At 32.5% G+C, this 12198-nt stretch overlaps 1 protein-coding gene across 17 annotated transcripts; it reads right to left on the bottom strand.

Annotated features, from left to right (window-relative positions):
* Positions 1–1147: 1147 nt before the first annotated feature.
* On the bottom strand, positions 1148–11909 carry LOC121215605 (oxysterol-binding protein-related protein 2A). Of its 17 annotated transcripts, none has more exons than XM_041090531.1 (12): positions 11716–11909; positions 11114–11598; positions 8927–9286; positions 8477–8573; positions 7173–7618; positions 6216–6371; positions 5436–5603; positions 5176–5316; positions 4773–5000; positions 4546–4665; positions 2789–2980; positions 1148–1464 (listed from the first exon to the last, which is right to left on the bottom strand). In XM_041090531.1, the coding sequence occupies exons 2-11, from the start codon at positions 11528–11530 to the stop codon at positions 2807–2809; spliced, it is 2307 nt and encodes a 768-aa protein (XP_040946465.1). In that variant the 5' UTR covers positions 11531–11598; positions 11716–11909; the 3' UTR covers positions 1148–1464; positions 2789–2806. The 17 variants fall into 17 exon arrangements, 16 of the variants coding, with proteins under 16 accessions (XP_040946465.1, XP_040946470.1, XP_040946463.1 ...); XM_041090536.1 differs by having other exon boundaries at positions 4546–4659; XM_041090529.1 differs by having other exon boundaries at positions 8927–9289; positions 11716–11869.
* Between the last annotated feature and the right edge of the window lie 289 nt (positions 11910–12198).

The raw sequence follows: 12198 nt of genomic DNA, 5'->3' as shown, positions 1-12198 counted from the left end.
TTTTGGAATTCTTTTTGAATATTTTATAAGATTTTGAAGTTTTTATGTATTTTTTTAATATTATAGTTTTAAATTTTTGGAAAGTTTCTATGCAGTTTTTGAATTTTTATAAATTTTAATTTTTTTTAAGTTTTGGGTTTTTTTATTAATATTATATCATTTTTAAATTTTTATTTTCATAATTTTTTTAAAAAATTCAAATCAGTTGTGGATTCACACATGGTGATTTCTAGAAATATAGTTTTTTTTTCTTTTGGTGACAGCATCTTTAATTATTCTAATTTAGTCAATTTGGAATAATGTAAAAGAATAAATTATTCTATTTAATTTGAAAATGACTAAATTATTCCTTACCTTTTATTTGTTGGCTTTCAATCAATAAAGGAATTAAATTGTCCGTTTTATTTTGAAAGTGATTAATAAAGTATTTCTAACCTCTTCAATATTTATTCCAAATAAACTAGTGTGAATAAATTATGGGATAGTACTCTATGCCCAATTCTTTGAATTTTATTAACCATCTAAATACTTCAATTTTTTTACTCAATTCATGTTGGTTTTTGGCAGGATAAATCTGAATTTAAGAAATCTTTTGATTAATTTAATTTTGAGTTAAGATTATTTAAATTTATTTGAATTAAGTTATTTCAAATTCAAAGCTTATATCATTTTTAATTATTTATTGGATAGAATTTTCATTAATTGAATCAAATTTTCAAACTTTATGCATGTGATGCAAATTTGGGATAAAAATTAAAATTATACATGAATTTTGATCTAATGTATAATATCGAACTTTAATTTTATATGATTTTATATATGAAATTTTGATTTGATTCAAATTTCACAAATCATTAACACCATTTTACGTTAATATATTGCATACACAAACAATTATAACAATCTGATATGAAAATATGTGCATATATTTATTTCTTTAAATGTATACAATTAAAATAAAATCAAAGTTCGATATGTACATATAAATCACAATTCAAATTTAATGCATATAATTGCACCAAATCAAAATAATGTATAAATTTAATATTTATTTCTAAAAATTCATTAGAATTTTGATTTAATAATAAATAAACCATAACCATATTCCAATTGATTATTGGAATATATGAACAAGTATGATACAATATTTTGGAACATGTTAAGCCGATGCCAAGAATGCACCTTCCTTTTTTTTCTCATTTATTAATTTCCTTGGATGAAAACACAGATAATTACGAAATGTAAAATTTTTCAGCTCGATCGGCTCATTCAGTTGAAGGAGCAGCTATAGAATAAATGAACTATGGAGAGACGGAGAGAGATTACATTACACAAACAATTCCCACACTACATATATATATTATAATTGTTACATTAAACTTTTACACTTTGACCTTTCCATTATCTACCCCCACCAAATGATCCACCTAGAATGCCTCCTGGAAAGACCATCTCAATATTGATCTGCCATTAAAAAGATTGTACCAATTAATTCCATCAAAACAACAATGATCGCTAAGATATATTTACTAAGATACCCCTCAAGGGCAAAAGGCACATCCTAAGTGCTATAACCCTAATGTGGGAAGAGGGACAGCAATAAATCAATGGCAAAACTAGTGTAAAAAGCCATTTCAAATTGCATTTTCCTCCGTTTACTAAAAAAATTTCATAAATTAATCCATGTACAGTAGATCAAACAACAAGCTGATCCTTTCTGTTAAAATTCCATCCATCCCTATTGTTACAAACTAATGTGACGGAATAACCAAATAATTACACATGACAAGTCACATGTACCTCATGTTGCTAGTTTTTAATAATAAAAATGAATAAAATTTTTAACAAAAAAACTAGTTTGTTCATTTTTTAATTAAGGAAGAAAAATACAATCCAACTCTTAGTACAAGAGCCATCATCATACTTTTACTATAAATAAATAGAACAGTATAGGACTGAAAAAAGTTGAAACTTTAGAATTAATGTTAAAGAAACCTCTAATAATTCAAAGATGATAATAATAACAACCGCGACAATGCTGGCCGTGAAGTTTACAGCTTATTTATACTATATTTTTTCTTGTAAATAAAGTTTATAACCCTAGATAATACTAGCCATAGTCCTTAGATTTAAACCCTAAAAATATCTTAACCATCCATAATACACTTAATAATTAATAAATATTTCAGTAAAAAATTAATATAAAATAAGTATAAGTTTTACCACTTCAGCATAAATTTGTGAATCAATTCCACAACTAATGCTCATCTTTAAAACTAAATATTTTTATTATATTTATTATTTGCGGAATTAATGCGGAATGGCTTTTCATTATATTTATTATTTTTCTTCGAATTAATAGAGAAACTAAATATTTTTATAACCCTACATTTTCAGCCCTAATTCTTTCGTTGTTGCTATTTTCTCCTAAACCACACCATCTTGCCCGGACGCGCACTCACCCGAGTAGGTAAAGTGCAATATGAATATAAATAACATAATAAACTATAAGGAGTGGTCTAGTTTATCTTAAAGGCATACATTCTTTTTTCTGGTCAATATGCATGATTTCCTTACGTTCCATGTCTTTTGCAGGCTTTTCTTTTTAATGCCTATTGCCTCATTGAAAAGCTTGCCTAGGCGCACCAGGCAAGTCATATGCCTCATCAAATGAGTCTCACCTGAAAGGGTCTAAGGCGCGGGTGCACCTACGCCTATACACACATCATGACATCATCATATGTAGCACAAAAAAAGAAAGTATTCACAAGTAAATGCAACAACTCACCTAAAATTGAAGTCAGGATCATTCAGAGGAATCAACTAATTCTTCATTGAATTCACCAAATATATTTGGACATCCATCCCATTTTCCTTGTTCTCTTGCTTCCCAATACCCGCCTGTGTAGCGGAAGGATCCATTTTCACTATCTTGATGGAACCATCTAGGCTTCCACCCATTTTCTTGTAGTTTTCTTGACTGTGCAAAAATGATCAGAAGCAGTGTGAAGATCAGCAGTAAAAATCAATAATCTAAATTTACTCCCTACATAGAAGCAGAAATTATTGCCACTATCCAAACAAAAAGAAAATGAACTTATTGCCACTATGCACGACACTGGTTAGGGGATTCATTTCTCATTGCAGTAAGAATTGCTAATCAGGTCAAATTGTATGCTTAAACTATGTCATTATCTATACAACACGATTTATTAAAATTTATATATATATGCATGTATGTGACACCTCATGATTATGATAAAAAAATAACCACAAACACAACACTAATAACTTAAGGTGGGGAAAAGATGATTTACCCCATAAATTTACAGGATTTCCTTACCAACTTTTTATCCACCAAATAACTACTGACCGAAGTAAATGATTATTTGTTTGAATCAGCAGTACTGAAATTGACATATCACTGTTTAAATTTATGGCCTGAAAGATATTCTGAGAAACACACTTTTAGTTTTATTGATGGTCTTTCACTGCATAGGGCCACTTGATATCATCACCTATGTTTAAATTTTAAGCTACAAATTTGACCACTTTGTTAAAATGGTCCTAATTGTATTATTGAACCTTTTTTTGCCATCAACCTTTATTCTTTTTTTCAAATTGCTTTTTTTTAACAAATTCAATAAAAGTACTGTTAATAAAGTTAACAAGATGATATGAAATTTCATACGTGGAATATTTTTAATAAAATATAATTTATTATTTAGATAATTCAATAAGATAATTATATGTGAAAAATAATAAAATAAATAAATAATTCATGAAGTTAAAAAAATAATTCTTAATTTAAAGAAAATAAACGTAATTATTTAAAAAAGTTTCAAAATGAATGCACACATTCAGTATTTTTGGTTTGATTTATTAATTATCTTTTTGAAACCTCTCAATAAACAAACATATGTATTCATTTTGAAACCTTTTTTAGATAATTATGTTTATTTTTTTTAAACTAAGAGTTATTTTTTTTAATTTCATGTATGATTTATTTAATTTATTACTTTTCACATGTAATTATCTTATTGGGTTACTTAAGTAATAAATTACTATCTCATTAAAAATATTCCACATCATCTTCGTTAAAAAATACTTTCATCAAATATGTTAGAAAAAGCAATTTGAAAAAAAAAAAGTTGATAGCCAAAAAAGACTCAAAAATACAATTAGGGCCATTTTGACAAAACATATAAACATTAATGGCCAAATTTGTCATTAAACCTAAATTTTACTGAATTAACTTTTGATACCATTGATTGTTCTCGCAATTCAAAAACAAACTGGTTTTTAACGTAGGCAATTTATCTTAAACAAATTAAATATTAAGTTTGACTTAAATTTAAAATATTAGGAAGGCGTAGAAGCCACAAAACGCATAAAACCAAACAACAAAGGAGGTTTTTCTTGAGGGAACAACAAACTGACAAAGCATTGGCTCAACACTATTTATCAGCAAATGACTGCATGAGCATAGATGCATGAAATTGCCCAAAAACAATATACATGAAAATGAAGGAGATGAAAACATACCATTCTCTGCCTCCTTTCCAACCGCTGTTTCTCAGCATTTGCTCTATCATATTCTCCATTCTCCAGATGGCGTTGGTCTGGTCTAAGCCTAGAATCAGTGGGTGGGAGCTTCTCCTTAATCCGTGATCAAATACCCGGGATCAGACAACGCTATAGAAAACAATTAGATATGCATAAGAGGAACATGAAAATGGTTTTGAGAAAGTGATGCAATACATCATCTCTACCTGCAATCCTGGCGTTAGCTCATTTAGTGTGATCGCAAATGATGTTAAGTTGTAGCGAGTCAGGTTAGAAGGTGGCTTGTCCCTCTTCCATAACAAGGAGGCATTTGACGGATTGCAGTCCTTCAGCTTTCCACTGAAATCGCCACTTATATAATACATGCTGTCATCCCATTTGCCAGTTAATGTTGCAACCTTTTTACCCGAAAGGTCTTCAACGGAACCATGGACCTGATAAATGTAGGATAGGATAAACAATTTACTACAGAAAATAACAGTTTTAAAGACAGAAGATAGACTAATAAATATATTAAGCAATCAAGCCTGGATAACCCATTTCGCGGATTGGATAACTGAAATGGGCTACTAAAATAAAACTTAAGAAACAATTAGATCACCAACTAACCTGGTGAGGGGTGCGGTCAAGAATAGATTGCTCTTTAAATTTGAGTTTGCATGAATATTCACGATTCCCGTGAATATGCATCAATCCATGGTGATCACAATACAATTTACCAAGGATAATATTATAAATAGTAGTTGTTACCTGAAAATAATGAAGTTCAAAACTTCAAATAATTTATACCATGCAAGTAGAAATAGAAGCTAAGAATATGGAAACACCTAAATAGCACATGCAGTAAATATACAGCCAATTGTGCATACCTTGCTCCACTGAAATATTTCACCATCATCGAACTCTAGTGTCAAAACTCCAACAGGATCAAGCTGAATCGACCGCCCCCAAAACTTTGTCCGAAGGTTACTGTCACCCCAGAATTTCCAACCATTACCTTCACAATGACATGCAATAAGGGTTGGGTGGTGACTAACCTGTTTCAACTTGGAAGGTAAGTCCTCTATGCTATGGAATGCAAATATTTGCTTCAAGATAAACAGAAGTAACAACTAGGAAAGGTAAGTACTGCAAAGGCCTATAGAACTAGTATAATTTGCATTTGCTTCCTAAGTTCTCAAAGAACACTTTTGTACTGTTTCTATTCACTGTTTTGATAACCTAAAATTGATAATTGTTTGAAGCTGAAACATTCCTTCCTGGAACTATCCAAGGACTTGTTGTTTTCCAGATAAATGGTTCCAAATATTACCCAAGACCCTTTCTCTCACAACATTATCCACAATAAAAAGATGACAGCGCTTTCCACTTTCTTCTTAAAAGAAGAAAATAAACCCCTTTTTTTGTGGTTTAAAAGCATCTACTCTACTTCAAGATATGTCATTTACTTCTCAAGGCTGTTTAATTTCATTTATCAGAGAGCATGGGAAAGTGAAGCACTGAGTTGTATCTCCAGACTACTGAGAATTGAAAAACCTTAATTTAATAAATAAATAAATAAGGTTTCCCAGTTTATCAATTCAGTTCATTATAAAGGTTGCACCATTCTAATATGAAGTTAACTGTACTGAAAGATCTTGAAGACTGACCTTCTCAGAGAAGAAACGAACTCCTTTGTCAGGAAAGTCTGCTTCATAAGTTTCTCCTAGTAAAGGATTGAAAGGCTTACAGTGTCGACCTTCAGAGGAAGCATACCCAGAAACAGCAAATGCTGCAACATTAAGAATCCGCTGGAGACTGTTCCCCTGAAAATTTAACAAAAAAATCCAAACAGAGGATACAATTAGATTGTAGAGGCATAAATGCAAGAGCGCCATCTTTTGTTGACAAAACCTTAATAAGCATTGCAATAAATCCAAAATTTTGAGCACAGGATATGTTAAGATTTCAAGAATAGTCACAAAGCACACAAACCCAAGGGGTACACTCAGAAATGAACTAACATCTTCCTCAAGAAGGGAGCAAGGGACAACTTGCCAAAATGGCTAATACATAATTTTCATGATGTTGTTTATAAAAGGTGATAATATGGGTATAAACTTTTTTAAAAGGAAAACCTTGGTCCAATCATAAATGAGTCAATTAATTAGCTCCAAATATTATGTCCTGACCAGAAAAATATAAGTGCATAAGGTATAAAACTGTCTGCTTCTACAGACCAAAAGAACAGCCACAAATTCAGCCCAACATAAGGCAAAACACAGAGGGGATGATGAGCCTTTTCATACTGAGTCAAAATAGTTAGACGTTTCTGCACTAGGTAACCATTTTCTTAAACCTCCTACCCATCCAATAAGAGAGATAAGATCCATGTTTAGAGAGTGGCAAGTGGAGATCCTGAAGTATCTTCAGTAACATTTTGACAGATTTGCAGTGTCACTCTAGAAATATCAGCCAAGAGCAAACAGCCATTTCTAAAATCCTAGAAGTCCGTGATGTTGAAAATTGTTGAAAAGAAGATAAAATTTTGGTTTTACCCTAAGAAAAACAGTGCATATATCAAGAGAGCCATCAAATATTAAAGATGAAATGTATGAAAAACGTACTTCTTTTCCATACTTGTATGCTCGGTCTAAAAGATAAGAATATTCTAGGTCCTCAAAACATTTCTGAAGGGATGATATTGGTTCATTAAAGTAAACAGGGAGACAAACTCGTGTAAGATCCTTTCCCACATTGTCTTTGATCATAGACCAAAGGCTAACCCCTTTCTCTTTTTCAACTGGATCTGGAAGCTTTTTTCTCCTTTCAATTTGAGCATATCTGGAATAACAATCTTCTTTATCACCATGCATCCTTTCCACATCATCTAATTGATTTTCATTTTCTTTCTGATTATCTGCATGATCAGCCGCCCCTCTTACAGACCCACAAATAACCGCGGGTTCAGTAAAATGCTCTTTTGTGTCATGGAAGGAGGTTTCATCTTCATCAGACACATCCTCAAGCTCTTGTTTCTCAATATCACCGGATGATTCTGTTGTGCTGCCTTCTGAAAACCCAAACAAGATGTCAGACTATAAGAGAACTTGGCAAGAAAATATTAAAAGGAAACAAATCTTAACACTAAGATAATAACTCAATACAACCAATGATGTTAAGGTGTGTGTGACTTAGCATCAAACAGAACAACCTCTACACACTCTTTCAGGTGAGGCACATTTGATAATGCACACATCTGGTGTGTCTAAGCAGACTTTTTTGAGGGCGGTAGGTGCAAATAAAGCAAGTCTGCTCAAAGTTCTCTTTAATTTCTAAGGGTTTTTTCCATTAATTGTATTTTCAACAGCATATATATATATAAAGACAATATCAAACCCTCTACTTATCAATATTTGAGTATTCAACATGGGATTACAAGGAAATCAAGCATATTAGCCAACAAAAGAAGATGAAAATTTTGCATGTTTTGTATAATAAGTTCGATCACTCTTTAGAGTTTATCAAAATTGTATAAGATTATACACACTCATAAAAAAATACATGTAAATACATCTTTTATCATACTTTAATCAGGCAAGGGATTTTTGCACTTTATGCCTTATACAAATGCAACAATTCTAGAGCATATAGTGTGCCTTGCACCCTTAACAACATTAGTTGAAACATTTCTAAACCTAAAATTTAAGTAAAACGAGAATGGTGATGATCAATAAGAGCAAAATGGCAGGAAATTGCCATTACAACATCGGATAATCAAGGGTATTTCTCATTCAAGAAAGCATGATGAAACTGTATGACATTAGTTTATCCATGAAGTGCTACCATCATATGACTATAGGTATGTACAAAATGACTAAGATTACCTTCCTTGACTAACATAATTTAAATAATATAGTTGAGTATGTACCACTGTATTTTCCACGCCCTATACCAGAATATTCATGCTTTGACAACTGGTAGTCTCCATCATGAATTCCAGAGCTTTCAGCTTCAATATTAGCTGCCTGCACATGCAACAAAAACACAATCTCAGTTTACCATTAACATTAAACAATAAAGCTTAGTGCCATTATGTGTACAGTGAACCACAAAGAAATGACGTTATTATGCAATTTCATATAAGAACCAACAATTTACAAGATGATATACCTAAAATCAACATTAATTAAGACAACATTTTAAGAGATGAGATGATAAAAGACGCTCCTTAGAAATTCCCCGCCCGCCCCCCCCCCCAATTATATTTATTAGGAATTTGGGAATTTGTTGATCAACTTGGGCTTTCATTTATAATTAAGATTAAGGGAAGTCCATCTACCATGAGAAATAGTTGTTATTATTAGTGACTTCACATTACCTCCAATTGCCTTAATGTGTCAAGCAAAATAGATCTTTCTTCACAAAGTACTTTAAGTTGTCCTTGTATCTCCGAGAACTCTGAGAGCATAATCTGCTCACAGTCCTTCACAAGGTTATCACTGATTCCCTCCTCAAGCAACCGTTTCTTGAGCCTATCAGTTGATATAGACAAATCACGGGGGACAAGAGAGAGATTATCATTTAGCGGTCGCAGTGGAAAGAGGCTCCTGGTTGATACCAAAGCTTGTATCCAAGCGACCCGATCTTTCTTAGAATCGGTTCTCAAATGAAGGGTCTTTGTTGCAGTGAAAATGTAAAACCGTCTGTCATCAGATTTGCTCTCCCGAAATGACGAGATCTGCTACAAGAATCCAATTAACAGCCCCATGAGTTATGCAAGAGTTCCCTTAAAGAGGCATGATCACATTGATCAAGATGAATTTATATGCATGAGTCAAAACATGTCTAAAAAGTCCATTTCAAGAAACAAAGAAAGGAAAAGAAATGCAATCAATTCAAGATAATGCAAGTTGAAAAGCTCAATTAATCCTTGTATCCCTCACCAAGATTGGATCGTTACTGCTGGAAATTTTCTGGAATCACCCGAAGAAAAACAACATATCTGTAGCTTAGACAACCAAGAACCAACCTTTAGGCTATCAAGGTGTAACCTCAGCAGAAGCCAAACCCAATTACCATCAAACGCCAGATGGATACAAAAAAAGAAAAAAGAAAAGAAAAGAAAAAAGGTACTGTAAGTTTCTAAGAAAAACTTGTTTTAGCAACAAACAAACAAACTCTTAGCAACAGAAAAACAAAACCCAAACTTCATCACCTAATCCCATGCTACTTTTTGAGGATTACAACTGTCTAGGGATAAAACAAAGATGAAGAATCGCCATTTGGATCTACTCGACCATAGGAGAATATACTTAAAACAAATTCAAAATAAATATTACTATTATGTTATCGTTTGAGTTTTCCCGTTTCTAAACGTTGTTCTGTCCAACCATAAAATTCTTTATAAACTTAACCAGTCAAGCCCCACCTAAAAGTCTCAAGTCCCCACGCTTATCTTTTTCCTTTTCTTTTTCTCAATGTTTATTTTACTAAAAAATAAAACCCATAAAAACTATGAAATAAGACAATGTAAAATGTTAAAAATAAAGAAGTTACCTCCCTATTACGAGACAAAATATGCAAAACTCAAAAAAAGGACGGCAACAAACAAAAACCCACTTCGACATTTCAGAGAAATACTCCATCCTCATCACCGTTTGATTTCTACAACATTACATCATTTTTTTTCCTTTGAAAAGAGATAGGAAAAAAAATAAAGAAACCCTCTTCATACTTCCCTCATCACCTTGAAAGAAAGAAAACTAGAGCGGCTGGCAAGCAAAGGGAATGCACTTGGCTGAAGAGAAAGAGTGAGCATGATAAAACGTGGGAAGTGAGGGGGAAAACCAAAAAGATGAAATAATAAAGGAACGAAAAGGGAAGGATCACATTTCAAGTTTGTTGAATCGTTTTTGATAGCTTTGAAAACTTCAATCATCTATCGATAACCGATTAAACGATGATGTGACCACAGCTTAAATCCTAGACCTACACCATACCCTATCACAGCCCTCCAAGCCCACCTGCTGATGTGACCCACTCTACATAAACAACCAGTTAAAACTGTAAAAATATACATTAAAAATAATTATTCTACTTTTTTCACCAGTTAAACATGAAAATTGAAAATCACAAAACAACATAGAAAGAAAGAGAGAGAAAAAGAAGGTCCACGGCAAAATTGTTTTGAAGATCCTTTGAACAAATTATGCAGAACTTCATGCCGAACAATGCAAGCAACCTACGGTTCTTGCTCTTCACCTACGGTTCTTGCTCTTCAATTTACTTTTTCTTTTCTGGTTATTTAATTAGCTCAGTTTTCAATGCCTGCTATTTTAATATCTTCAGATGCAAAAACCCAAAATTAGTATAAAATGACATAATTGCTAGATGGTAACAGATCGGTTCAGTATCTTGAATCAAAATATATTAACTATGTTCCGAAAAACAAGTTATATTACCGCCAAAACGGATCACTTTGATCATCTATTTTCTATTGGCTCAATTCTATATTTGTTTTGGAATTTTTGAAAGTCGATTTTCTTTTTTTTTCTGATATATATACCTTTAAATGAACAATGCCAACGGTTTTCTGGTGTTTCCGTCTACCGCTACAACTATCCATCCTCGAAAGCCGATTGCTCGAGACATCACCGATCAATCTGACATCATCGGTCGGAGAGATGAGGTTAAGAGCTTCAGGCCGACGAACTTTCGAGTAAGATAACATTCCATTCCGAAGCAAAAACCACCTGGATCTCCATCCTTTCCCGTAATTAGTCCACTTATAAAGAATCCCAGCGACAGTCCCTTCGGATCCTCCCGCCGTCAACCTCGCAGTCGCATTAACTATTTCAGATCCGGAAAAACTCCCTGCCGGCATGCTCCTAGCTCGAGTCAACGAAACTTCCGGTGACTGGTCACCGTCGCCGGGACTCTCTAACGATATACAACATAACGGATGCATTTCCTTCACCCGCATTTTTGCTTTCCTCTCTCGATCTCGATCACAATCCACTTCTTTCCATCGAAAAAAAAACGAATCGATAGCTGCAACAACAAAAGAAAATATTATAACAACATATCAAAAATGGAGAGAAGTAAAAATTAAATTTTTCTATAAAGAAAATTGTAAGTGAAATTTGATTTAGGGTTTAAAGAAGATACATTTCTTTGGGTTGTAAAGGTGATTTCGAGGGAGTTTGAGGTTTTTAGATTTGTGAAGTGAGCTCTGAAACTGAGAGATTTGTAAATGAAAGAGAAGGTATGGATTACTAAAATGAGGAGCCTCTTTTTTTTATTTATTTAATTAAGCTTGAAACTATCGCATTTTTAATAATAATTTAGTTCCTTTTTTTATGTTTTTCTTTTTCTTTTTCTTGAGATTGGGGTATACTTGTAATTCAACCTAGTAAGATTTAATAACAAAATTGGATTACTCCATCCGAAATCGAGAATCAATCCAGGTATTGATCCGGAATAAAGGGTTGGGTTGGATGAACCCATCGGCCTAATCGATTAAAACAAACAAAAATATTTGTTGAGAGTTGGTTGAATTAATTCTCTTTTTTTTAATAATTTATTCAATTGAACCAAATAAAACTAGATAAACTAAGAATCAATGGTCTAATTGATTCGACTGTCGATCCA

This window comes from Gossypium hirsutum, chromosome D03 (assembly GCF_007990345.1).
Source record: "Gossypium hirsutum isolate 1008001.06 chromosome D03, Gossypium_hirsutum_v2.1, whole genome shotgun sequence".
In the NCBI taxonomy this organism is placed as follows: Eukaryota; Viridiplantae; Streptophyta; class Magnoliopsida; order Malvales; family Malvaceae; genus Gossypium; species Gossypium hirsutum.
Note: the sequence above shows the minus strand (reverse complement) of the source record. Positions and strands in the feature narration are given on the sequence as shown.